The 25,559-nt window shown below is 42.7% G+C and overlaps 1 protein-coding gene across 3 annotated transcripts in view; it reads left to right on the top strand.

Annotated features, from left to right (window-relative positions):
• Positions 1-11,568: 11,568 nt before the first annotated feature.
• The window catches only part of MAST4 (microtubule associated serine/threonine kinase family member 4), a 274,327-nt gene continuing 260,336 nt past the window's right edge, over positions 11,569-25,559 (top strand). For all 3 annotated transcript variants that reach the window (XM_055791201.1, XM_055791202.1, XM_055791200.1), the window contains exon 1: positions 11,569-11,853. In XM_055791201.1, the coding sequence (XP_055647176.1) occupies positions 11,629-11,853 (225 nt within the window). In that variant the 5' untranslated portion in view covers positions 11,569-11,628. The remainder of the gene's footprint in view (positions 11,854-25,559) is intronic.

The following is a 25,559-nucleotide window of genomic DNA, read 5'->3' as shown; positions in this document are numbered from 1 at the left end:
ATGAATCATGCTTTAGTTATACAACACTACCATGTGTTTGCATTATCTGTGCTATGTGAAGTAGAATGGTGGATTAACAGCAGGGTAACTTCCCTATGGAAAGTAATTAAAGCTTTGACCCTCATGGAGTGAGAATAAACTGTTGCAGCAGTAAGTGAACTTACTATGCTTAACTCCCTAAATCCTACCATAACAGCTGAACTGAAAAATAGCTCATGTGCTTTGGGTAAGTATTTCATTCAACAAGTTACCATGACAGAGATTTGAGACATATATGCATACTATACCTTCCAAGACTTCTTTATCTTTTAGATCATTGACAGTTTTTTGTTTTTTGGTTTTTTTTTGGTTTTGTGGTTTTTTTTTTTACTGGATCTAGCATTTAATTGTTTGATTTGTCTGGAATCTCATTTTAGAAGTCGTTAATAAATCCGTCAGGACCTAGAGCTGTGTTAAGAGTGATTTAATATCCTTATAAAGTTCCCCTATATTTGCCAGCAGTTCTAAGTATCATATTAAATGCTCTGCAATGACAGAAAAAATGTAACACATCAGAAGGATTATAAATGGTTTTAAAACCTGGAAAATATTCTTTTTGAAAGATGAAAGTATGGCTGTTGAAAGAGTCTTTTAAACTGCTACTTAAGAAGTCACTGAACCTCTTCTTGCTCAATTGTTGACTGCATTATTTGAAATAATTGGTTATTTTCTTTTTAAACAGATGACTAATGGTTTACTCACCTTAGCTTCTCATGAGTTTACTTCAGAATTTGTGGTATTGTATGCCCACAATATTAAAAGGACTTCAAAGTCACTAAATAAGCAAATCAATTTTGAACAGGTCAGAATCAAGGTTTCCTATGTAAAAATTGTAGTCAATCAGATGCATCATTACAGTATTTAAATCCAGACTCGTGTTATAGGTTACATGTTAGGTGCTTGTTGAGTGGGTATCTGTGGATAACTGGCTAGCTGAAAAGGGTCACATAGACATAGTCCAGCTGGCTGAACAAAAATGCACATCGCTCTCAGCTGATGTAAAGCAAAATACACTGTCTTTGGCTGTCCTTGTTACACAATAACAGGAAGATTTTGGTGGGAAAAGAATGTTGCAGGTGGGAACAGATAACTACAGAAGAGAAACAAGGGGTGGGCTTGATATTTAGGCAACTAACCAATAATGAGCTTAACTTTTGTAATATGTATGAGCTAATTATAAAAAGGCATAAAAGGTGACTGTAAGGTTCAATAAACGAAGTCTGCTGATCACTCATATTGAGTGACTGTGTCTTCCCTCCGTCGCGACAGGTATCTTTTTTACATTTCTTTATATTCCCTTGCCAGATGTGACCCGAGGCCTGACATACCTCACAAACCCCAGTCCTGAAAACGAACATAGAATTAATTTTGCGTAGTTTCCTGTGATGTTCATTGCTGTAATACAAAACTGTTTTGTAAATGAATTAATTTCTTAATGCAACAGTTCTGTGAGTGAAATAGATTTTATCTTTGTTCAGGGTGAACAGGAGTTGCAGCTGCTAGAGACACACTGGCTGGGCGAGCTTGGCTGAAGGTGCAACAGGCCAGTTTTTCTAAGTGCTCAGTAAGGCTTATTTAAACATTTCCAATGGATTTTTCCAATTCAAATTGTTTTTAACAGTTTTAATTGAAATTAAACTTTGCCTTTGAGAAAGAAAGAAAAGGACTACCCTTACATTTCTCCAGCATATTCTGATTTATTTTTAATGTTGCAGTTGTGTTGTTTCCAGGTTTTAAAGTTGTATTTTGATTATTTCGCAGTTTATTTTGAAATACCTTCATGTCGTAAAGCACAATGATAAAGCAAAGTATAGATTTTTATTGTTTAAGTACACAAAGCAGCAAAGGCACAGGGCGCCCCGGCCCGCCACCCCCGCAGCCCCTGCCCACCCGGCCCGGCGGGGCGCTCCCCTCGCCACAGCTGGGGGAGAGGCACCTGCGGGAGCTGCCTCGCCTCCCCCCGGCCCAGCCAGTTCCCCACGGAACCCCACGGCGCATGGCACGGGGCCGAGCCATTCTGGGAAGGCTGCGGGTGTTGGGCACGGTCCTACAGATCACCCTAAAGGCCACACACGCTGACAGAGGCAGGCTGAGGTGACCAGAGAAACCTCAGCTCGGCTATGTCCTAAGTGCGGGCGGGATGCCCACCTGTGCACCCACACTGCCACGCCCGACAGGCTGCGGTTTGGAAACCAACCCTGCCGGCCCACACCGCCGCGTCCCTCCGGCCCAGCCTCCACCGCAGCGGCTGCCCCACAGCGGCCACAGCCCCCTCCCGCACGGCCGGCACAGCCCGCACGGCCGGCACGGCCCGCACGGCCCGCACGGCCCGCAGCCCCGCGGGCCGCCGGCACGGGGCGGGGGCGGCGCCTGAGCGGGCGGTTGCCAGGCGCTGACCTGAGTCTGCCGTTGCCAGGCGCTGGGCAGGGCCAGTTCCAGCCGGTTCCAGCCGGTTCCAGCCGGCCTCAGTCACCTGCATAGCTGGGCAGCAGGGTGCTGCTGCGATGCGTCCAACATGCTGTGGATCCTCTGGGAAAAGGTACTTGAGAAAGGGCAGAAAACACTGTACAGGCAGAGGAGGGAACAAAATGAGTGAGAAACAGCAGAGGGGACACAGGTCAGAGGAGGAAGGTGTTTCAATACTTGCTTCTTTCCTCTCTTGTTTCCCAGTTCCCAAATCGGTAAATATTTCTCTTAATTGGCAATAAGGTAAATTGCCTGCAGTCGAGGCTATTTAGCCCGTGACAGCAATTGGCAAGCCCAGGTTCCTGCTGTTTTCACTCCCGGCCAGGGCAGGACCAGGGCGGTGGGGGCGGCTGAATCACCAGCGGCTGCCAAGTGCGCTCCTCCCACAGAGCATCCCCACAGCCTGCTGGGCTCAGCCCACGGTAAGTTCTCACACGGCTGTTCAACAGAAGCGTGAACTGATGTGGTGAGATTTTGGGACCCCCTGCAGGTGCCAGGGCAGGTTATGCCCAAGTGATTTTCAACTCCCTTGTCTTGTGTCTCCTATGGCTTGTATCATTTTTGGCTTTGTACCGCGCTTTTTTCTTCCCTGAGATCCTGCTCTTCTTTCTTTCCAGCAGTTTGTGCACACACTCACTCCACCTGCCAGTTTCCACATCCCTGCTCCAACTCGCCTTCTGCTTTTCCTCTTCCTTCCTCAGGTGTCTAATCTCCATTCTCCCTGTGCTCCTGCTCCTTTCACTTCCATCTGGTTTGGATCCTCATGGCCTTTGCTACATGGATTCAGTAGCAAAGGCAATGCAGGCACAAGAAAGACAACCCACACCAATTTTCAGCATTTAGGAAAAGCAGCACTATGAAAAGCCTCTGTCAGGCTTTGTGACTTTCTCTTATATGTGGGTGAATATTGGGCTAATTTCAGACAAAATTTGGACAATTTATCTGTTACACACAAAGATGTTTCTACTGGTCCTACATGAAATAAGGCAGTCTATCACCAAATTAGGTTACATTCTTATAAGGATGGTAAGATCACATCTCTGACAGCAATGTGATCCTCCCACCAAATTCTAGTTCTGGTTCTAAAGCATAAAAGCACAGCAGCTTTGTATTGAACAGATGTGAGAATTTTACAGTGATAAGCTAAATGTATTTCCTCTGATGTAATCTTGCAAGTGGCTGAATTGATTTGGTTGAAATTCCAGAAATGAAAAAAAAAAAAAAAAGCCAAAATAAAATAGCCACAACAATAACAGGAAAAGCATGTGGGTAATCACAACCTCAACTAAATTTGCATCACAGAAATAAATGATAGAAATGATAGGGAAAGTCTTGGTCAACATGGCTGCCATATTTCGGTCTGGTAGGAAGAGTGGATCATTATTTCAATACATTTCATACTAATTTTGATGTACTTAAATTGTGTTGGCAAAGCTTAGGCTGGGACAGTGATTTATACAGGCAGCTTCTTTATTGATGTGTATAAGGATATTTTTCAATCTGAATATTTTTACTGTGTCTCTGAGGTCTGGGAATCAGTACCGTCCCTTATCATATTCATTAGAACAGAGAAGAGTTATCACTGGAGAAGCATCATCTCTCTACACTTAATAAATGAAGACAGGTTTGCTTAAGCCCTTCAAGTTTATTGAAGTGTTGTCATGAACAGGCTAGAAAGATGAAAGTTACTTGTGCAAAGATAATTTGGAGCACAAACCCCAATATTTAGAGATAGTTGTTTGGAACAGAAAAGGGAGAATAACATTGACAGGGTGCAAATTTGCTCGATGCTGTTGATATCAAAACCGATTAATTATTAAATTAACTGTAGGAAATTGCACATAAAAATCTTGCATTATTTCAAAACACTTTATTATTATTTTATAATATATAATTATATTATATATGTTAATAATAATTATTATAATCATCATCATCATCACCTCAGTTTAAAGCTCTTACTCATTTTTGCCTGGGAGAAAAACTTGTTCCTTAATACATTTGACAGTTTTGGGTGGGTTTCCAGAATCTAGAATGATCTGCTTGGCTAGGAAGCCATCTGGCACTTGCCCTTAATCTTTTCCACAATTCATACTGGCCAGATGAGCAGCAATGTCTATTATTTTCACAGCTAGCTGCCTCAAATTAGCTCATTACATAAAATTAACCTGGTTTCAGATTTGTAAGTGGCCTTTAAGGATCCTTTGTACATGTTTAGGAATCTGATTTTAGGCATTTGCTTTTTTTGTGTTGACCACTATTTCCAATCTGGAACATGAGAATGAAATGTTTGAGTAAGTTGAGAGTTTCCTGCGTTCCTGTTAAGTGGAGTTTTTCTTTTAAACTGGCAGTTACTGGTATAAATAGCACTGAAATTTTGGCAGTAAGTGAATCCAAGAATATGGATTTGTCAACAAGCTCCGAAAACACTACTGTAAAATACTTATTTTTAGACCTAACAGTCCTCGTATGAAACTGCCAATCAGACAAATACAACATAGAATAAAAGTTGAGAGATCTATGCTTTAGGTAATATTTTCAGCAAAAAATGGTCACAGAATAGTACTAGTGATATCATTAGTCTATCAAGCCAGAGATGAAATAAAGACCAAATTTTGATGTAGAATCCACTGAGTTTGTACTTAACCCTTATCTCATGCCATGCTTAAAGCCTGGAGAGATATGCAAGATCTGGAGGCACAGCATCCTTCTTGACAGGAACAAGCTTACAGTGGAGATAAGTAAACAGAAAATTCAGTCAGCTTTAGGAAATCTTCCTCTCAGTAAGTGCTTATATCATAGTGAGGATAATGGTTGCAACAATGAATTTCCTCCCTATTCAGTCTCCCCCTGGAAATACAGAACTCTGTTTTGATATATGGTAGGATACAAATATAGTCAACGAACAGTAAGGATAATAGAATAAATAAAACTGAATCCTTATGTGTTATGATTTTACTTTGAAAATGGGAAGTAGGCCACAAAAGGTGTAATTTTTGCTATTAAAATCTTACAGAAAAAAAAAAAGCAAAGCAACACATTCAAAAAAGCAGAACTGTTTTCTAATTCTGGTAAACAGAGCAAGTAAAAATTAGTTTTCAAATATTGTACTTTACATGTAAGGTATATACACTAAAAATTCCATCTTCTTAAGCATTTAATATCTTCCTCGCTTTAGAGTCACGACATTTTGAGTTTGGGAGATTACCCTAGTTATTAATGGGAGACCAGAAGTGTCTGAAACTCGGAATATTAATCCTATTAACACTTACAATGTGGACTTAGCTTTTACTCTTTGTGTGAGCTAGAATGTCTGCACAAATGGAACTATGTACATACTGTGACACCATTTTTAGGGCTCCCGCAGAATAGCTGATTTCTGAGAGAAAATCACAGCTTTCCCTCAAACACTGTGCCTGCTCTATTTAGGAACTGTGAGGCCTGGGATGAGGGCAGGCAGAGCTTACAGAAACCTCGTGGGCTGCCTCAAACCTGTTTCTGCCTCAGTTGTTGCCATGGAGGCTTGGAGAGCTTGACAATTCAGGGCAATCACTGGATCTCATATTCCCTCCTTATTTTCACATTGTTTTTCAGAGGCTCTGGCTGTTTGCCGAGGAGGATTTCTCTCCACAAACTTTGCAGCCCATACTAACACTATCAACTAGGGCTTTAACATTTATAGAATGGATGCTGTGTAGGTAATTGATGCCATCTAAACTTGTCCAGGGATGTCCCCTACCCCCTGGAGCCTGGAAAATCCTGCATTTCTCAGGGTGAAGCTGTAAATTAGGTCTACTTTCTTTCTGTTGAGCTAAAGTTAAAACATGGTTTGGGAATGCTAAAGTAGTGACCAGAATATACCACAGGATGCAGCCACGCAGGTCTAGATTATATTTAGTAGTCCATAGCTGACTACGCCTCTTGGCTACATAACCACGGTGCAGGAAGGGTCTCAGAGCTACTCTCTTCTACCCATTCTATCAGTGCAGCTGGAGCTTTGGTCTCCCGTTTCCATCCTGAGTAGGGACCACCTCTTCTGTCTGCTCTTTGTAAGAGCTCATAACTGGGCACTAAGATACTGCATGGTAAAATAAGAAATTATCATCCTCTTCCTGTTTCTCCAGTCACATCACAGCGAAGAAACAGTGATAACCTTTGATAAAATGTGTTGTGAGAAGCAAGAGTTTTTCCATAATTTGTTGAGAGTCAAAATATTGACTTTGAATTTTTTATAGAAAAAATATCTTATGAAGAGACTGTTTAGTTTGGGAACAGAGCTCTCAAAATGAGTAAGATTCCCATTGTACGCCAGTTGATAACAGGCCTGTGCCAAACTTGCACTGCTCTTCCCTGCTGTGGGCACATTGTGTACGCCCCTGATACACAGATGTTGGGAAGGTGAGGGAGAATTTGTGGAAGGCTCATAGCTGAAGGTTTCAGCTGGGATAGAGTTAATTTTCTTTTGGTAGTTAGTACAGCGCTGTGTTTTGGCTCTGATGTAAGAACAACGTTGATGGCACACTGATGGTTTTAGCTGTTGCTGGGTGATGGTTATACTAAATCAAGGACTTTTCAGTTCCTTGTGCCTGCCAGCCAGAGGGCTGGAGGGGGATGGGAAACTGGGAGGGGACACAGCCAGGACAGGTGACCCAAGCTAGCCAAAGGGACATTCCATACCATATGACATCATGCTGAGTATATAAACTGGGGGAAGAAGAAGGCAGGGGGGGACATTTGGCATTATGGTGTTTGTCTTCCCAAGTAACCGTTACGCGTGTCGGAGCCCGGCTCCCCTGGGGATGGCCGAACCCCTGCCTGCCCGTGGGGAGTGGTGAGTGGATTCTTCGTTTTGCTTGCGTGCGTGGCTTTTGCTTTATTGTTCTTATCTCAACCCTTGATTTTTACATTCCTTTCTGATCCTCCTCCCCACCCAGAGGTTTCCTCCAAGTGTGATTTTCTGGAGGTCTCCTGACAGTGATTCATGCAGTGTTCATGCAGCTCCCCAAGTGCCAGTAATCAGGAAAAGTGTTTTTAGCAATTATGCTGCGCTGATCACATCATCTCTGCCTGACAAGATGGTGGCACTACCTGGTCTTCATAAAAGCACCTGCTGCAGTAGAGGCCTATACAAGCTGTTTTTCCTCCCCTGGCAGGGACTGGTACATCTAGTAACATATTCAGTTAGTAGATGATATATTTTTCTCAGGTTTATTACATGTTCCACTGACTTGAATAGGATATTTCTGTTCATGCATATACCTATTGTTGCTAGGATTTATAATGTAACATGACCAGCCTGTTAATGCCTTTTGAGATGATCTGAAGCTAATCAGCTTGTTCAAATGCCCTTGCTTCATGCTCTGCAAGTGCTATGGAAAACAAATTGTGCTTCACATTAATTGTCAAAAAAGCTCTTTAATGGTGAGAGAGAGGCTCTTGGGAAGGAATGAAGTGGGTGGGTTCTGCTTACTCTGAAGTAGGAAATTCATCCTATCTTAAGGCCTAAGATGACCCTCAGAGAGAAGAAGAAAGGACCTCCAAACCATGCTGTATGTTTGGTGGGGCCTGCCACAGCCCAGAGATAAGAGCTACCATGATGTGTATTTTTACCCACTTCCAACTGCAGCTGTTATTTGTGGGTGTTCCTGCCACTAACACCAGTGGTTTGCACCTCACCAGATACAAGGTTTTAAATTCCTGATCTTTGATATTCCTTGAAAGCAAGCATGTAGAGATAAAGCACATTAGGTAAAAATTTAAGGTGGTCTTCATGGCACTTTAACAGGTATTTTCAATAGATCCTTCTTCCTAAGAACTCCAATTCTAGAGTTTACTGCTAGAGCTGGGAGGAGCACTCAGAAATACAAGCTCTTGTTTGCCCATTTTCTGCTAGTACTTCAGGTAGGCAGTTTTTTTTCCCGGAGGTGAGGCAGAAATGTGAGTGAATGAACCACCTCTTACAAAGGCAGTGTGCTAATGAAACATTTATACACCACCAGTGCAAAAGCCTGGAATTAAAAATTTAAAGGCCTATTCATATTACAATTTGCATTCAGGATTGGCACTAATTGGCAATACTGTTGGCAGTCTCAACAGGGAGGACGAGAACTGAGTAAGCATGGAGACTTATTCATCCAAAGAAGTGGTTGTTCCAGGCCAGACTTAATGCACATTTTACTATGCAGAAAGGGAAGCAGAGCGCTGTTGTTGCCTGTAGTGTAACTGCATTGTTTGGAGAGCCTTGCATTTCCCAGGTCTCTCAGTCTTGCCTAGGGATTTTCTCAGATGCTAACCCACTACCTGGGTCTTGAAAACTGCTTCTTACACATGTGGACTTTTGCCTAAATATGCAGAATCAAAGTGGAAAACAATTATTCTAAGCGGTATAAAAAAGAATGAGGTAGGGTGATAGAACGAGGGGTAATAGCTTTAAAATGAAAGACTGTGTATTTAGATATTAGGAAGAAATTTTTTATTGTGAGGGTGGTGAGACTCTGGAACAGGTTGCCCAGAGAAGCTGTGGATGCCCCATCCCTGGCAGTGTTCAAGGCCGGGCTGGATGGGGCTTGGAGCAACCTGGGCTAGTGGAAGGTGTCCCTGCCCATGGCAGGGGGTTTGGAACTAGATGGTCTTTAAGGTCTCTTCCAACCCAAGACATTCTATAATTCTATGAATTTAATGCAACACTACCTAGTTCAAAAAGGCAATGAAGACAACTAATGTCATAAAACTGACACAATAGCTACTACGAAACTCTGCTTTTTGCATTTGACTGATTTTGCTTATATTTGTGATGAAGTGCAAGCAACAGCACTTTTCCCATCATGGAAAATGATGTAAACTTCTATCTTTGTTGCTTTTAGCTTTAGCTCCCTTTTAGCAACTATAGGCAGCATAGCACCCCTCTTCTGTTTGTGTAGAATAATTTCAGCATGTGGTCTGGCACAGTCTACAGTCTAGAGCACAACAATACTGTCAGTTGTCTTCTGTAACTCTGGGGTGATAAAACAAATATCTTGGGTGCCTTCTCAGATTTCAATTTACGGCATAAATTAGAGCAGTTCAGTCGCTATTCTAATATATGCCTTGCTGTCCCCAGATTACAGAGGCTGTTCTGGCAGCTGATAATAACTGACGTGTGGAAGTGGTTTGGCTAAGCTCTGTGTTTCCCAGTCTCATCTCAGGCAGTAAGAGAAAGAAAGGAAGCGACAGAGACCTGCAGTGTTGCTTTTTACCACCTGGCAATTTTCTTACACATTGCAAATTCCCAGGTAGGAAATTAAAGCCAGTTCTGCTGGGATAATGTCGCTAAACCAGAGGCAGAATCTGACTGGAGGAGGTTTAGCTTTAATACTCAGGAATCAAGAGTAAGTCCTTTGGAGATCCAAGAGCTTGTGTGCAGGAGCTGGAGTACTGAGGAGGAACTCTTTTCTCTGATTAGTTAAAATTGTTATAGTTAGGTTTGGAGTAGTATATGTGTACAATTAATTTAATCAAAATTAGTTTCTGTGTTTCTGCATATATCTCATGTTTCCTTATCATTAAATGCTGGTATAGGCAAATTTCTGGGTCAAATTATGTCCCTAGTGACTACTGTAATTCTCTTTCCCAATAAATTACCTTCTAGGCATTTTCAGTGCTTGATCTAAGTACTGACAAGAAGCCACAGAGAACTATCAGCATTGTTACAACCTAATACCCAGCCTTCATGACTTGTTCAAAGCAGAGGGCTGAGATTTAGAGAATTTTATATAGTTATTTTTCCTTCCACTATTAATCTGATAATCCATATAGTCATTATAACATTTAAAATGGAAAGTTTTTTCCATGTACCATCTGGGAATACTGGATGAACTGGTCGAATTACAAATCTGATAAAGGGGAGACTTGCATTGTGGTTCCTACTTTCATTATATACATACTGTGTTAATTAGAGCACATCAGTAACTGGTCTGCACTCACATTCCTTTTTCTATAAAATGGAGATCATATCTGCTCTGTAGTGATCCAGTGGGCCTTTACTCATTACCAAGGCGCTTAATCTGTTTTGATTCCACAATTGGGTTAGCCTAGGGGACCCTGGGCTGTACAAGCATAAGCAAATGAGGCTCTGGTGTATATAGGTATATATTTATATACATTACGAGTACCTTAGATTAGGACCTATGGTATCATTATAGACACCTCAGGACAACAACAAAAACAAAAACCAACAAAAAAAGTCTTTTCAAGAGACTACTTAAAAAGAGTTATGTTAAAATTTGTCAGGACAACTAGGTTTAAAAGCCATTTAAGTCCTTGAAGGTAAAGTTGTCTTGGAGGATTCCCAAAAGCCTTCAGGTGCCGAACTCCCGTGTTCTGCTACGGTTTCAGTGCCTCTGACGGCCTGACTAGAAATCCCGGTGTCGATGCCCGTCCCAAAGTCAAACGCCCAAAGGGACTTTGTTTGCTGCAAGGTCGTAACTGGCGCCTGTAGCCTCCCTCAAACGACACGGGGCTGGCAGAGCCGCTGCGACGAACTGCTGATCGCTCCTTCCGAGGGAAGAGAGGGGCGCGGGAAAGCCTATTGTCATCGGAGGTGGCTGCCCCTACCCAGCGCGGCGCCGCCGCCCCGCCCCGCAGCCCCGCCGGCTCGCTGCGCGCCCCCCCCCGCCGAGGCGCACCCTGCGCAGCCCGGCCGGCTTCGGGCTCTGGCGGCCGCCTCTGCCCTCTCCGCACCGCGGGCCAGCGGCGGGACCGGGCTGCGGCGGGTGGGGACCGACAGCCCCGGGGCATCGCGGCTTCGCCCCTGCTGCCGCCGGCGGCGCGGGGCAGCGTGAGGGACCCCTCGGCCCCCGCCCTCGCCCGCCGCTGCCCGCTCCGCCCAGAAAGCGCGGCGGCCCCTCCCCGCCCCGTTACCTGCCACCCGCCCGCAGCGCTCCGCGCCGCCGCGCCGTGCCCGCCCCCCTGCGCCATTGGTCCCGCCGCCCCGGCCCGGCCCGGCCTGGCCCGGCCCCGCCCCGCCTCGCCTCGCCCCGCCCGCCGGCGCTGCCCGCCGGCACCGGCCCGGGGAGAGCGGCCGCCGCGAGGCTGCGCGCTGCGGGCGGCGGGGCATGCGAGCGGCGCCGCTTGGAGCCCCCGGCCATGGCTGACAAAGTTTCGGCGGCCCCGGAGCGGCCGCGGGGTGCCGGCCACGTCGGCTTGTCTTGCTCCGGCTCCTCCTCCGGCTCGGAAACTCTCTCCGAGGAAGGGGAGCCCGGAGGCGGCGGGGTGGCGGCGGCCCCCGGCGGGGCGGCGGCGAGGCGGCTGCGGGCGAGCCCCGGCGGGCGGGCGGAGGACGGCGCCTCGCTGGACGAGCGGGATGAGGAGGTGCGTGGGGCCGGCGTGGCGGCGCACGCTGTCTCCCGCCCGCGGCGGCGAGCGGCTCCGTGCTCACCTGGGTACCGCCCCGTCGCGTCACCCCTCCGCTAAACCGCTGGCGTCGTTGCTTCTGCGCCCGCGGCTCTTTCCCTTTCTGGCTGCCCGTGTTGAGGGTTGGGAGGTTTTGTGTGGAGCGGGTATGGTTTTTTTGTTTTAAATAATGTTTTTTCTAGTGCGTCACCTTTGGGTAGCGTTGCTGTAAAGCAAACTCTTCAGTGTCAGATGGAAGGGATGGGCAAGCCCGTAAACTACAGTAATCCTCTTGGGAGAGTTAATGACAGGCAGTGGATTATGGAGGAGCTCTGTGGCTGATAGATCCGTAGCGTGATACGCGGATACGCGTGTTGTTCCCTCCCTTCTTGATCTAGCTGCAATACCTTCTAACGGCACTTAAACCAGCCCCCCCACTGTTACAGTAGAGTGACTCTTTTGTATCTGAAACTGACTCACCCCCGGCCCCTCGTTGCGTTGCACGGTTTGCAGCCCTTTCAGGTATTTCTTGATGTGACCCCCAAACCAAGCGTGTTTTTTTGTCTGATGTGACCCCCAAACCAAGCGTGTTTTTTTGTCTGTCTGCTGCTTTACTTTGCCTGCTCTGCACATAATCACTTGTGCGCCGTAGTGGAGTAGGCTGACTTGTCTTTTGTTGTGATCAACTTTTAAATTTGCTCTTAGGTGCTGTTTCTTTATTCTGTGCCTTTACGCAGCTGGATGTGTAAGGGCTTTTTTGGGAAACCCTGACATTTTTAAAGGAGTATCTGCAAAGCACTGGCTGAAGTTATTTCCAACTAGTTAAGTTGTGGTTGTAGGGAATGTTTCCCTCCACAGTAATGGCTGTTTATATAGCTCCTGGTTTCCTCTGCATTCCCTGATGCCTTCTCTGTTGAACTGATAAAACTGTAGGACAGCATGGTGAACTGGGTCTAAGTGTACCTTTGTCTGTCCCCTCCTTTTCTTTAAATACTCAAACTTAGACCAGATTCCTAGTCTGTTTCAACTGCATGAGCCCACAAAGGGTGGAATGTATTTATGGTGAAGTGCATTTATGATTGTAGTAGAACAAATGTAGTTATATCCACACAGTAATTTTTGTTAAGAGATGTAAACTTGATTTATTCGCTGAAATGAACTGAGTAGCAGCTCTGTAGCTGCTGTTAGCGTGGTGCTCACTGGTAGGTAATTAATATATCCTGCTTCTTGGCAGGTCTTGTGGGTTGGGGGCTGTGCTTACCACAGCCGTGTGGTGTCTTGTTGGCTTGGTGCTCAGTTGGAAAGTTTGCAGAATACTCTGTAGAAATATACAAAAGCTGTCTGTTCAGTTAACTGGTCTGCCAGTGGCTGTGAGTTCAGCTAACTTCTGGTGAAGGCTGGTTATTTCTGTGTGTGCTTTGGAAAGGAATTAACAGGCATATTTTGAGTTAACAGTGTAGGAAAGGTAAGCCCAAAAGAAGGCAGCGTTGCATTAGCTGGAATTTTTGAATTCTACATGGGCAATCTGATAACTCACCTGCAGTGAGTAATGCTAGAAGATAGCAGCATAAACTCATTTTAGTGTAGTGGGAAAGATTGCTTAGAATATGTAGCTTTCTCCCTTCCCCTTTATTCCCCTGTGCTAGATTCCTCTATTATCTGAAACCTGTCTTTTTTTTTTTTTTTTTTTTGTCTGTGTTTTTTGTGCTTTGATTTTGCCCATCTTTCCATTGTGGTGTAGTCAGTGCTTGCAGCTGAATTCCTACCTACCTGCAGAGCTGCCTGACAAATCCACCTGTATCTTGTGCAATGATACTGCGATGCATTAAAGTGTGGAAATAAATGCATGCATGTTAATTTAAAATTGAGGAAGCATCTATGTTACTGGCATGCTGAAACCTTTAAGGGTAGTGGAAAAAGGCAAGACTAAGGTCCATGATGAACGTACAGATGATTTCAGGCTTTATGTGCTGCCTGCCTAAAGCGTAACATTGAGAGAAGTGCTTGAAGATACGATTTTCACATTGACATCCTGTCTTAATTACTGTCAAATAATGAAAATTATCTTCTCTGCAATGTTCTGTTTCTGAGTTCTTTTGGTTTTGTGGATCCCCAGTGTGTTATCCTGCTCTTCCAGGTTTTATTTCTCCTTTTGCCCTGTCCTTGTTCCTGTTGCCAACATAGCAGAATTGAATCTGTTGTCACAGCTGTTCAGCATCCTTTAGACAGCAGTGAAACAGATTGTCCTGATACCTGTCTTGCTGATACTTAAGCTGTCAGTAAATTCTTCAAAGCCATGACTCAATATTTTCAAACTAAGTCTATGAGTGGGTAATCAGAAAACAGGCATATTTTCCCATATGTGTTTTTACTTCGTGTGGTATTCCAGTAGAACATTCTCCTGTGACACTGTGTATTAACTACTTGACAACTCTGATCTTGTCTCCTCTTAGACTTCTTCTTTAGACTAAACAACTCCAGTGGCTTTAATCTTTCTTTATAGAATGTGTTTCCAGACATCTGACCTTTCTCATTGCTGTCTTGTGGACTCTTTCCAGCTGGTCACATCTGTCTTGAAGCATGACATCAAAACCCAGAATGCCATACTCAGATTTAGACCTTGCCAGAGCTGACTAGAACAGAAAGATTACTTCAGAGGTGTCTGAAGCAGTGTTACTGTTTGCATGCCCAGACTCCTCATTCGCACTTTGAGGTCCATTAGGAGTTTTGTCTCTTGAAAAACTAGTCAACATTTCTATTTTACCAAAAAGAATGGTTTGTCTCCCCAGCTCAGTGGAGGAAACTTAATGCTGTCACTTAGAGTAGGGCTGCTTCTTTTCTGTCCAGAAATGAAATAGTAGAAATGAAAACTTGGTAACTTGTCTTGTGAGTATCAAATCTGAAAAAGTTAATTCATAAAGATGAACGGGGACAGGAGAGGTGGGAAGAGAAAGTACATCACTCCTTTGGTTTTTTTTGTCCTGTTATTATTACTTCAGCCAACTAAGGTGTTCCATAAACACCTTAAAAAAATTACAAAATAAGCAAAGAAAATCAGTCTCTCATTTCATGTAATCAAGAACAAAGGATAGTTTACAAGATTATTGCCATCAGTTACTAAAGAGTTTATTAAATATGGCTTTACTTTCATGTGGGAAGTGCTTTACTTCTGGAACATCCCTGCATTGTAGTGCTGTGGATAGCAAACACCTGAAACTCAAATGAATTCAAGCAGATTATTTGCCTGTGCTCTTGTGAGGCAAGCGGCTAACTGCTGACAGAAGCATGGTGAAGGGCACTCAAGGCAAAGACTACACAGAGGATGGCTCACCACTTCCTAACACAGCATGGTGGCTTAGTTTTCTTAAGGATTATTCTGCATTCTCTTGAGAACTCTTTGTTGGAAACAGTGTCTTCCAGACTGTGAAATCAAGGAGTCAAGAAAACGGCATGTTTTCTGTTGTAATTTGGCTGCCTCCACAGTATGTGGGTAGTCAATACCAGACTGGGATGATGAAGAAAGGGACAAATGAAAAAAAAAACCCCAGGATTTTCCCATTTTCCTTTCTGTTGCATTTCTATCTTCTCTACAATAGTCTTCCTTTTGGCAGAAAAAGTGAGTGTGAATAGGAAACATGTTTTATGAGGTTTATTGAGGCAAATGATGCCAAATGTCATTGGCTGCGTTACTTTCTCTTATTCAAAATGTTTTACAGTCTTTCAGTCAGGCATAGGATATGCTTTTATTTTTTTTTTTGATGGTGCCTTATAAATCTTAATCAGTGTTTTACAGGCCAAAAGAGAGCTTGCTTGAGTTAATTTTGTTTCTTTTAAAAAGAGGATGAAGGCAAGTTATGGATTCCTTGCCTACATCAGTAGTCTCGAGGATTTTGAGATTACACTAAATTGTGTGTCTTGGAGTTGTCTGTCTCTGTCAGCTGACCTACTGAAAGAGCTTATCTTTCTGGAAACCTTGTCACCTTAACTGCAAATATGCAGTGCTTACTAGAGTGGAGTGGCAACCCAGGGAGGATGAGTAGTCTTTCAGACAGAATACTGCTTTGTTATATAGCACAGCTGTCTTGGTCTGAAATGGATCCAAAAGCTTCTGAAACTGCCATTGTCTTCTGAATTGCCGTAGTGAGTCCTCTTCATTATTTTACATACTTTGAAAAAAACAAACCCGCGCTCAAACAAAAGCACTCACAAAAAAAAAAAAAAGGAGGGGGAGATACGGTATTTTGTTCTGAAATTTCAGTTCTTGCTCTGCAAATGAAATGTTTGGCACTGGAGTGGCTATCAGAGTTGATAAGAGTTGATCCTGTGTTGGAAAGATGATGAGCAACATGAAAAGACAGATTTTCTCATGAAGAATGTCCATTGACCTTTGAAGTTGATTATTCTACATTCTGCATTCTCCTATTCTAGTTGATGCGTGTCATTTATTAAAAAAATCACTGCACAGAGTAAGAAGTACAAAAGCTTTTTCTGTTGATGCTGACTCTTTGCCTGAATCTGCCTTCTTGCTGCTTATGTGGTAATCTGTTGTGGCTTCGGGAGGACTGTATGCTGAGAATTAATTACTGGGAAGCCAAGTTTCTGTCATGAAACCACTCATAGCATGGTAAAGGCGGTGGTAAAGAATGTATTGCTCTAAAAGCTGCTCTTTCACACAGTTGTCCTTATGTGTGTCCACTAGACAGCTACAGTACCCTCCAGCATTACAGACTGTCTGCCAGATCTTCCACCCCAGCAAAACTTTAGTGTGGCTGGGGGGAAGAGTAGAAATAAAAGTACTTTGGGATAAAGTAAGGAAAGAGTGTGTCAAAGCAATGGCACCATTTACATTCATATGTGATGGAGATGGTGGTAGTTCTGTCAAAATGTCACTATGACCTAACTAGCAGTAATGTTCTTGCTACATTTCTCTTTCCCCTCCTGCTTGTCCTGTGAAGTACCAACCATGGGACATCCTTAGACCATGTGGGAGATACAATAGATTTTTCTTTTCATTGTTTCAAACTTTCTTGTCTCTGACAGGGATGGATCGTTTCCTGTTGTAGCACTCCCCAATGTTACAGATGCCTGAAGATGAAGTGCCTGATTGCTATAGTGTGATGCTTAGATCATACTAAGGAATAGTAGTGCAGTCATAAGATGTGTACTTGTTGTGGTTTAACCCCGGCTAGCAGCCAAGCGCCACGAAGCCAGTTACTCGCTCCCCCTCACTCAGAGGGATGGAGAAGAAAATCAGAAAAGGAATGTAAAAGTTAAAGGGTTGAGATAAGAACAATTTAATAATTTAAAAAGAATAAAGAGGTAAGAACAACAATAATAACAATAATAATAATAGCAAAAGTGGGAAGGTGGGAAAAAAGGGTAAAGCAAAAGCCACGCACGCAAGTAGAGCAAAGCCAGGGATCCATTCACCACTCCCCACGGGCAGGCAGGGGTTCGGCCATCCCCAGGGAAGCCGGGCTCTGACACTCTTAACGGTTACTCGGGAAGACAAACACCATAATGCCAAATGTCCCCCCCTGCCTTCTTCTTCCCCCAGTTTATATACTCAGCATGATGTCATATGGTATGGAATGTCCCTTTGGCTAGCTTGGGCCACCTGTCCTGGCTGTGTCCCCTCCCAATATCCCGTCCCCCTCCAGCCCTCTGGCCGGCAGGGCCCAGGGAACTTGAAAAGTCCTTGACTTGGTATAACCATCACTCAGCAACAACTGAAACCATCAGTGTGCCATCAACGTTGTTCTTACATCAGAGCCAAAACACAGCGCTGCACCAGCTACTAAGAAGAAAATTACCCTATCCCAGCTGAAACTGGGACAACTTCTTAGGGTTAAAATGATTGCAGTGGGACGAAATAAACACTCATCCTGGCTGGAGCAGCCACAAAACTGTTCTTTGGTCATGTGAGTCAGAGAAACAGCATTGCTGCTTTTTTTGCTAATGTTGTGATAATTTACCTGTGAAGGTAAATGCTTTACACTTTAAGTGTATAGGGCTGTCTCAACAATCATGTAAAACACTTTAATTTGTTTTTAGTATGAAAAAAATGTACGTTTGTCCTTTACTTTAAACTTTCTGTGTGCAGGATAGGCCTTTGCATGCTGATACACACCCTAATCTCAGAAACACCCTGGGATAAGGAGTCACACATGGTTGAGGGCTTTATCTAATACAGCTGCCTGCTGTTGCCTGAGCTTTTAGATTATCCTTTCAATAGTAAAGTTTGCAGGTCTCCAGAGCTTCTTTTCAAGAATTCGGTGGATATAAACCAAGCCTGTAACTAGAGCATGTCCCTTCTCCATTCAAGTAAGTGAGAGCTGAAGAAGTAGATTCATGGAGTTGTGTGTCTGTTGTCATGTACCAGCACTATTTAACTACTTAAAATCCTCCTGGAAGGAGGTGGTTGAGGAATCTGATAATTATAGTCTCTGACTTAAAGAGAAATACCAGTTGTTTTAATAGTCTGATAAGTGAAAGTGGAAAGGATAAGTAACATTTTTAGCTTTTTTGTTTTGTTTCAGTGGGTGTCTTTTTCATTTTTTGTACAGTACCAAGCACAGGGGCATTCTAGCTTATGTTGGGAGCTTTTCAGTGTTGTGGTATCGCAAGCAGTACTGTGCATGGTATTGCTAAGCCCCTTTAAAAACAATGATGTGGACTTCAAATACTCTGCAGTTCAGCTCCCCCAGATTTTTATGATTTGTTGCTTCAGCGTTTAGATTTTTGGATTTTTCAGCTCTTCTTTTTCAGCGGTGGAGTTTAAAATTGCTTTTTAAATAAGATTTTAGTAGTTGATGGTATTGTGTTTTAAGATGAGAGACTTGCGCTTAAAATCATGAAGTGCTCGTTCTTTGTGCAGTGATAGAGGGAAAGGAAAAAAGATGCAGGTACTTGAGGACAAGGTAGCTGAAAAGGTGAAAAACTTGAGGGCATGGTGGCAAACAAACTCTACTCTGAAATCAACTCAGGAACCTGCCTTAGCTTTTGGTTTACCTAGCCAGGTAAAGTTTTAGTTATCCTTTCCCTAGTTGAAAAGGATGCTCTCATCAAACGTACCAGCTGAAGGACTATACTGCTGCAGCCAGGGAGCATTGGGATGAATACCTTGCCCTCCTGTACAAATGCAACTAAGCTGACAAATTTCTGTGGTTCAGAGGTGAGTTACAAATCTGTCAAGGGTTAAAGCTCAAGTGTTCTGCTGTATAAATAGCTTGGTAGCCCTTTGCCCTGGTTTAACCCCAGCCACTAAGTGCCACTAAGCTGCTTGATTGCTTCCCCCTTACCCAGAGAGATAGGGAGGAGAATTGGAAAGGAATGTAAAACTGGAGGGCTGAGAAAAGAACAATTTAATAATTGAAATAAAATAAAACAAAACAAAAATACCCCAATAAAAGTTATAGTGAAAAGGAGAGAGAAGGGAAGAGGAATGATGCCCAAAGGGAAGGGAGAAAACAGGTGATGCACAGTACAGCAGCTCATCACCGATGCCCAGCCAGTCCCTGAGCAATGATCCGCCTGCCCGGCCCAGCCCCCCCACAGGTTATACACCGAGCATGGCGCTCCATGGTATGTATGGGATACCAGGTCAGCTGTCCTGGCTGTGTTCCCTCCCAGTGTCTTGTGCCACTCCAGCCTTCTCGCTGGCAAGGCCTGAGAAACCAAGAACTCCTTGACTTAGTACAAACATTACCCAACAATGACTAAAAACATCAGTGGGTTACCAACACTGTTCTCACACCAAATCCAAAACACAGTGCTGCACCAACTGCTAGGAAGAAAAATAACTCTATCCCTGCTGAAACCACGACAACATATATTTGCATGCTTCTTCAACACCACAGAAACAATCTATTAAAACTACACCAAGCATTTCTTACCATCAAATATAAGGCCCATGTGCAACATATTTAATCATTAATTCTAACACTATAATAGCTAACAAATCATTAAGGGTTCATATGCAATGCAGAGAGAAACAGGGTAACAGATTTACATTAATCAGCAAGAAGGGGAGTTCACTTGTGTGGCTGCACCACTAGAATTATCAATGTTTTATTAACTGAAAAAGATTATGTGTTAAAGTGGTCATGACATTTCTGATGTCCCATGTTGCTGCAGAGAGACCAGCAAAGCATGAACTTTAACTTGTCAGATCAAGAGAAACCAATTTTCAAGTGTTGCAGTTCAAAATTTGCACGCCTTAAAAATATAATTTAAATACTTGCTGTTAACATGAGCTCTCAGACCTCCTGCCTTTGTTCATATAGCATAATCCACCATGCAGGCAATCCAGTTAACGTCCATTAGTTACGTTGCCTGCAAGGTTATGCCACATATACTGTAGACTGGACCAGACCACTTTTCAGAGCCCAAAACCTACTCAAAAATACTCATCACCTTTTCCAAGCAACTTAACATCAAGTGAAGTATCTAGCAACCTTTTCATCAAGTTTTAACCTTATAGCAATATAATGCATAAAGCATAACATCGCAAGGGAGAAAAAAGCCAAAAAATGCTGACTTTCTTGCATTTGCAGAAACTCAGGGTTTAAACAGGTAATTAAAGGTGCAAGACTGAAGTCTTGCTGATGCCTGCTCTTCGGGCTTTAAAAGAAGAATATTTTAATGCTGTCACCGCTATGTTTGAGAAGCCTGCCACTAGCAGCATACCTCAAAATGCTTCAGAACTATTTACTTCAAAAAAAAGTGCACAGAGCTGTATCTTCCCCCTCCTGCCAGCGACTTAATGATCAAACAAATTCCTCGTAGGCAGATACAATATGACAACAAGTACAATGGCTTAGAATACTTAATAGCAATCTAATGTAGTGTATCATCAAAACAGACACAGAAAACTAAGAATAGCAAGTCATATGAATTTCTATGGCATTCCAATTAAGTTAAACAAATAAATTTTTTTGCTAACATTTGTCTATAAAAATCCAGATGATCAGATTCTAACCATGCTTTCTTGACCCTCCTCTCCCCCTATATAACAGGAAAGTAATTACGGCTTTGAAACCTTGGCAGCATAAATTGCTTCATAGGGCTACATGGGACTGAGTCTTCAGTAACCGCATCTATGCTGTCTACAGTCTTCCAGTTTAAAGACCTTACAGCATTTAAAAACCTGTTTCTCCTTCACTGAACCAATACTGAACCTAATGCCTTTACTTAACATAATCTGTCTGTACCTGATCTAAAGCATGCAGTCAAGATGCCCCCATGCAGACTTGAAATCCCTGTATCTCAACTTAGATGTTACCAAGTCTGAATGAAATTTCTTATCGTGGCACCTCTAATCAGCTAGAAGAAGCCTGAAAGGTGAACAGAAACCTATGCCTGTACCTGTAGCAGGCTGTGATGAACAACATCAGTAGGAGGCTGCATGTATGTGTTTTCCGCCTTCGTCTGGAAAGCCATCCTGGAAATCACTGGGAAGCAGGCTGGGGTTCCTGCAAGTTTATCACACACCTCTCGAACACACACATGCAGGGAAACTGAATATCCAGTAGAGACTTTTATCACCTCTAAGGCTATAATTACTGGTCACAGCCTGGACGTGCTGGGCCATCAGCGTTACTGTTGGGGGTATGCTAATGACATGCTGTCCTTAGTTCAACTTCCTCTATACAGGAAAGGCTCCACTACAGTGGTTCTGTCTACCAGGATACACACTACAAGATCTTAAAATGAGAGTGGGATGTTATGCAGAGATCAGTCATGTTTCCAAGCTCCAGGATTTTCACATATGTTCATGAGCCCTCCAAAACCTAATTTCTAAGCAGCATTCCCAACAGGTTTGTTGTAAAGACAGGAGAGTCAAGAAATTACTTTTTATTTCACTTTTTTGAATCTAGTTACCCTGTCCACCCTGGAAATGCAGTACCTTCTTCAGTTTTCTTGTCAATCAGTAATTCACCAAGGGGTAGACAATCTGAACCACAACATCTCAGAAAGTGGCCTGATTATTGGGACAAATCCACAATGCTGTGATTTGGCTCAGTTCTCTCTTAGCTAATGATAGGGTAGGAACCTGTTCCAAGGCTTTTTCACTTCAAATATTCTTTTGTTTTAAGAATTCTTGTCTGTGGTAAGGCAGGAGACAACCTTGCACGTTTCACCAGCAGCATTAGAGTTTTATTCCAGGAATCACTGTTCTATTATCCAGCCACACATATGAACACATATGAATCTGTTCCATCTGCTTAGGTGCATCACTAAGTGCTTTATGAGAAGAGGTTAGCACTAGGTGTAGAACAGATGGCAGCAGTTTGTACAAATAGCAGTTTGGCCCCACTGTGATGTATGCACACTTACCATTTGTTAGTTGAACAGCAGTATTGAAATATGCCTTCACACATGACCATACACTGTCCTTCAGCGTAGAATATAAGGAGACAGGTACCACCATCCTAAACCTCAGGTGACATACATACTGGGCAAGTCTAAATCTGAGGATACTAAATAAAGACAACTAAAAAAGAAAACAACTAATGCATTTGGGCAGGCAGAGAACAGACATACAAGGAAGAAAAGCAAAAGCTTGAAGTCAGTCAGTGGGCATCAATATACTTTCTCAAATGGTGAGACTAAGTTTGCAAGGTAATCAAGCTGAGAACTCAGAAATTTTGTAAGCTGTCGGGTTGTTTGTTTGTTTGTTTTTTCAACAGGTTGGTTTTTTGCAATGCAAAAAAGTAGTTCCTGGAAAAATCTTCAGTCCAGCTGTTGGCTTGACAGATGCCCAATGTCTCAAATAACAAAACTGTCTCTCAAGCTAGAAACAGCTTGAACAGATGAAATTGTGCAAATTACTTTCCCTTTCCTGTGATAGTCTTGAGGCCGTTGTACAGATGCAAGGATTGTTGTCTGGACAGGAAAGTTCTGGAAGTTCCTGCAGGTTAGGTCACATAAAATGGGACAGATTTTTTCCTCTTCCCTTTTTCACTTTCACAGTCAAAAACCAGTGACAATAGTAAATAATCCTCAAGTAACTGAAATACAGAATAGCAGCAGTACCAGAGTACTGGTACTCAGCAGTAGCAAAGGTTGCTTCAGCAGGTTCTTGCAGGAGCCGCCCACCAATGTAATTTTTTGGGGTGGGCACAGTGGGCATAATACCATTCATGCAGTGGACTTTTAGTGCACACACCTCTTCACCATATGCCATTCTTACTCTCAAGAATACTGTGTCCTTACAGCAACAAGATGGTTACGCTATCTGGAACACTAAAAATTTTGGATGTCGCATTTAGACATCAACTGACTCTTCCTCAGGAGTCATCCTCAACTGCATTAATTTAAGAAAAGTAGTTATCAGCTGTCAGCTAATTTTTATTAATAGTTTCCTATGCTCTATTTTCAATGAAAGCATAACTTGTCAGAGGAAAAAATAGCAGCATAGATTTCAGTATCTGTATTGTTACCAAGTACTAAAACTTGACTGACTTGCACTCAAAATATGTCATCCTCTTGTAGCACTGTTAATATTGATAATTCATGCATTCCTCCATGGTCTACACACCACAAACCCATGGCTAGACAGAAAGCAGAAAGTGTTTTAACCCAGATCATGAGACTAGAGGAGAATGAACAAGGTTTCCCTAGAAGTGGAACGCCACTATGAGAAGGCTTGTATACATGGCAGCATTTTAGCAAATGAAATGACTAATACAGAACTGTTACACTAATTCACATCTTAGAAAGTAATTGCACAGTGATAGGATAGGTCCAAAAATTAACACAAAAAACCCAAACCCAAAACCACAAGCAAAACACACATCTCTTTTCAGATTCCCACGCTTTGTTTTTTTCAGGTTGCTAGTACACAGGCATACAGCTTTAAACAGTTTGAAAGCAAAACATCTTCTAGCTCCAGCATTTCTTCTGCTCAAAGATAACTTTATGGGTATGTAAGAACACACTACTGACATTGTAGGCAAAGTAGCAGTGTTCCGTGGAAATCATTAAGTTAGGCCGGCATAAATAAGCCAACTGAATTTTTTTCCTTCTGTTTTTAAGTAGTCAGGCTACCTCTTTACTTGCAAAACCTCTTCACCTATACAATATCTCTTAAACAAAGACCTCTCACTTTAGCATCCAACTGAACACACATCTCTGCAACAGAAGCCTTGTTAAAACAATTTTATTGCTTAGAAAAGATCTGACATGATTCTTCTAAAGCAACATGCATTGGTGGCTGAACTAAGGCAAAACCCACCACATAGAAAAGTAGGAACAACTAGTTTGGGGAAAATAAACTAAAAATACAGGGGAGAAAAAAGTCACCTGTATGAACCAATTCTGTACAGTCTTAAACCTATACTAGGGCCATAACACAGCTGATAAATCAGCAATGCTAGTAAGCACCTGAGGCCAAAGCCAGGCACACACTAACAAAATTAAGGCAGCAAATCACAACTCCAGATTTTACAGCTGTATATATTCCATCATGCCACACAAACGTGGAATCAAGCCAACCTGGACAACCTCAGGACAGCATGCTGCACACCGCCACTGATAAACTCAACACTGGTCCTGCACTACAGGTCCCTTAGCTTACCAGAGTAATATTCTTTCAAACCTGCCCCTGCCCTTGTGCAGACAGCCCATTTTATAATGACAGAACACTGGAAAAACAGATGCGTTTCTTGTGCCTCTATTAGAGTGCATCTATCAGAAGAAAAAAAAAAAATCTTACCCCAGTTAGCTCTGGAACTTTCAGTCTTTCATATAAAAATAACGGCATCATTCCAGCCTCCATGCAACTCAAATCCTAAACTCACACATAATTATCCATTAAAGACTGATTGATTGAAGATGACCAAAAGGTTTTAAAACCTTGGCAATTAGAAGACCTGTGAAACCAGCCTCAAAATGGCCAGACCCTCAACTTTTACCTTATTAAAGGCTGCTGCTTTGCAATCTTACTTCATAAAGCTAAAAATACTGTAAAAAGAAGTTTTAATTGATGCTATGTTCCTCTGCCACATACTCCAACTCTTAAGACACTTGTCCACCTTTGACAAATTCCACGTTATTTTTACAAAAATATTTGTTGAAATAAAAGGGTACACTATAAATACTGATTTTTAAAGACTTCTCTAACTGACTCCATTTTACTAACCTTACCTTGTTCCCTCATAGTAGAAAAAGAAGGTACAACTCTGCCTAGATGAACAAACAGGCAGCAGTGAGGCTGCAGCTGCAGCAGTAACTGGGAGAATAGATTATGCCACAATCCAGTTTTTTCAAGCTCTCTTTAAGTATTCCATCTTATCCATAGGCTTACTTTATCTTCTTCCTAAACAAAACTCAACAGCCTTACCTCTCCACATGGTAAACCACTTTAGGTTCATTTGGCACACAGTTCAAATGTAAGTCTCTCTGTTATAAAATTAGTATCAATGTTACTGTTTACACTTAACCAGTTTTCAAATGACAGATTTTTCTTCTTCTGAGATGACCACTAACAGATACGCATACCTTGTAGCACTACAGGTATAGCTGTTAAAACTCCATACCTGAACTCACTTATATTCAGCTCTACAGTCCTCAGCGGCAGCAGTACCCACTTCCCTATATACATTCAGGAACTTCAAAGGGGGGCAAAAAACTAGAAAAACATTTTACATGTTAAGTGACCTTCTACAAATACTGTTCCTTAA

The sequence above is a fragment of the Falco peregrinus genome, chromosome Z, assembly GCF_023634155.1.
Source record: "Falco peregrinus isolate bFalPer1 chromosome Z, bFalPer1.pri, whole genome shotgun sequence".
Lineage (NCBI taxonomy): Eukaryota > Metazoa > Chordata > Aves > Falconiformes > Falconidae > Falco > Falco peregrinus.
The sequence above is the reverse complement of the archived record's forward strand: the minus strand, read 5'-3'. Positions and strand labels throughout refer to the sequence as shown.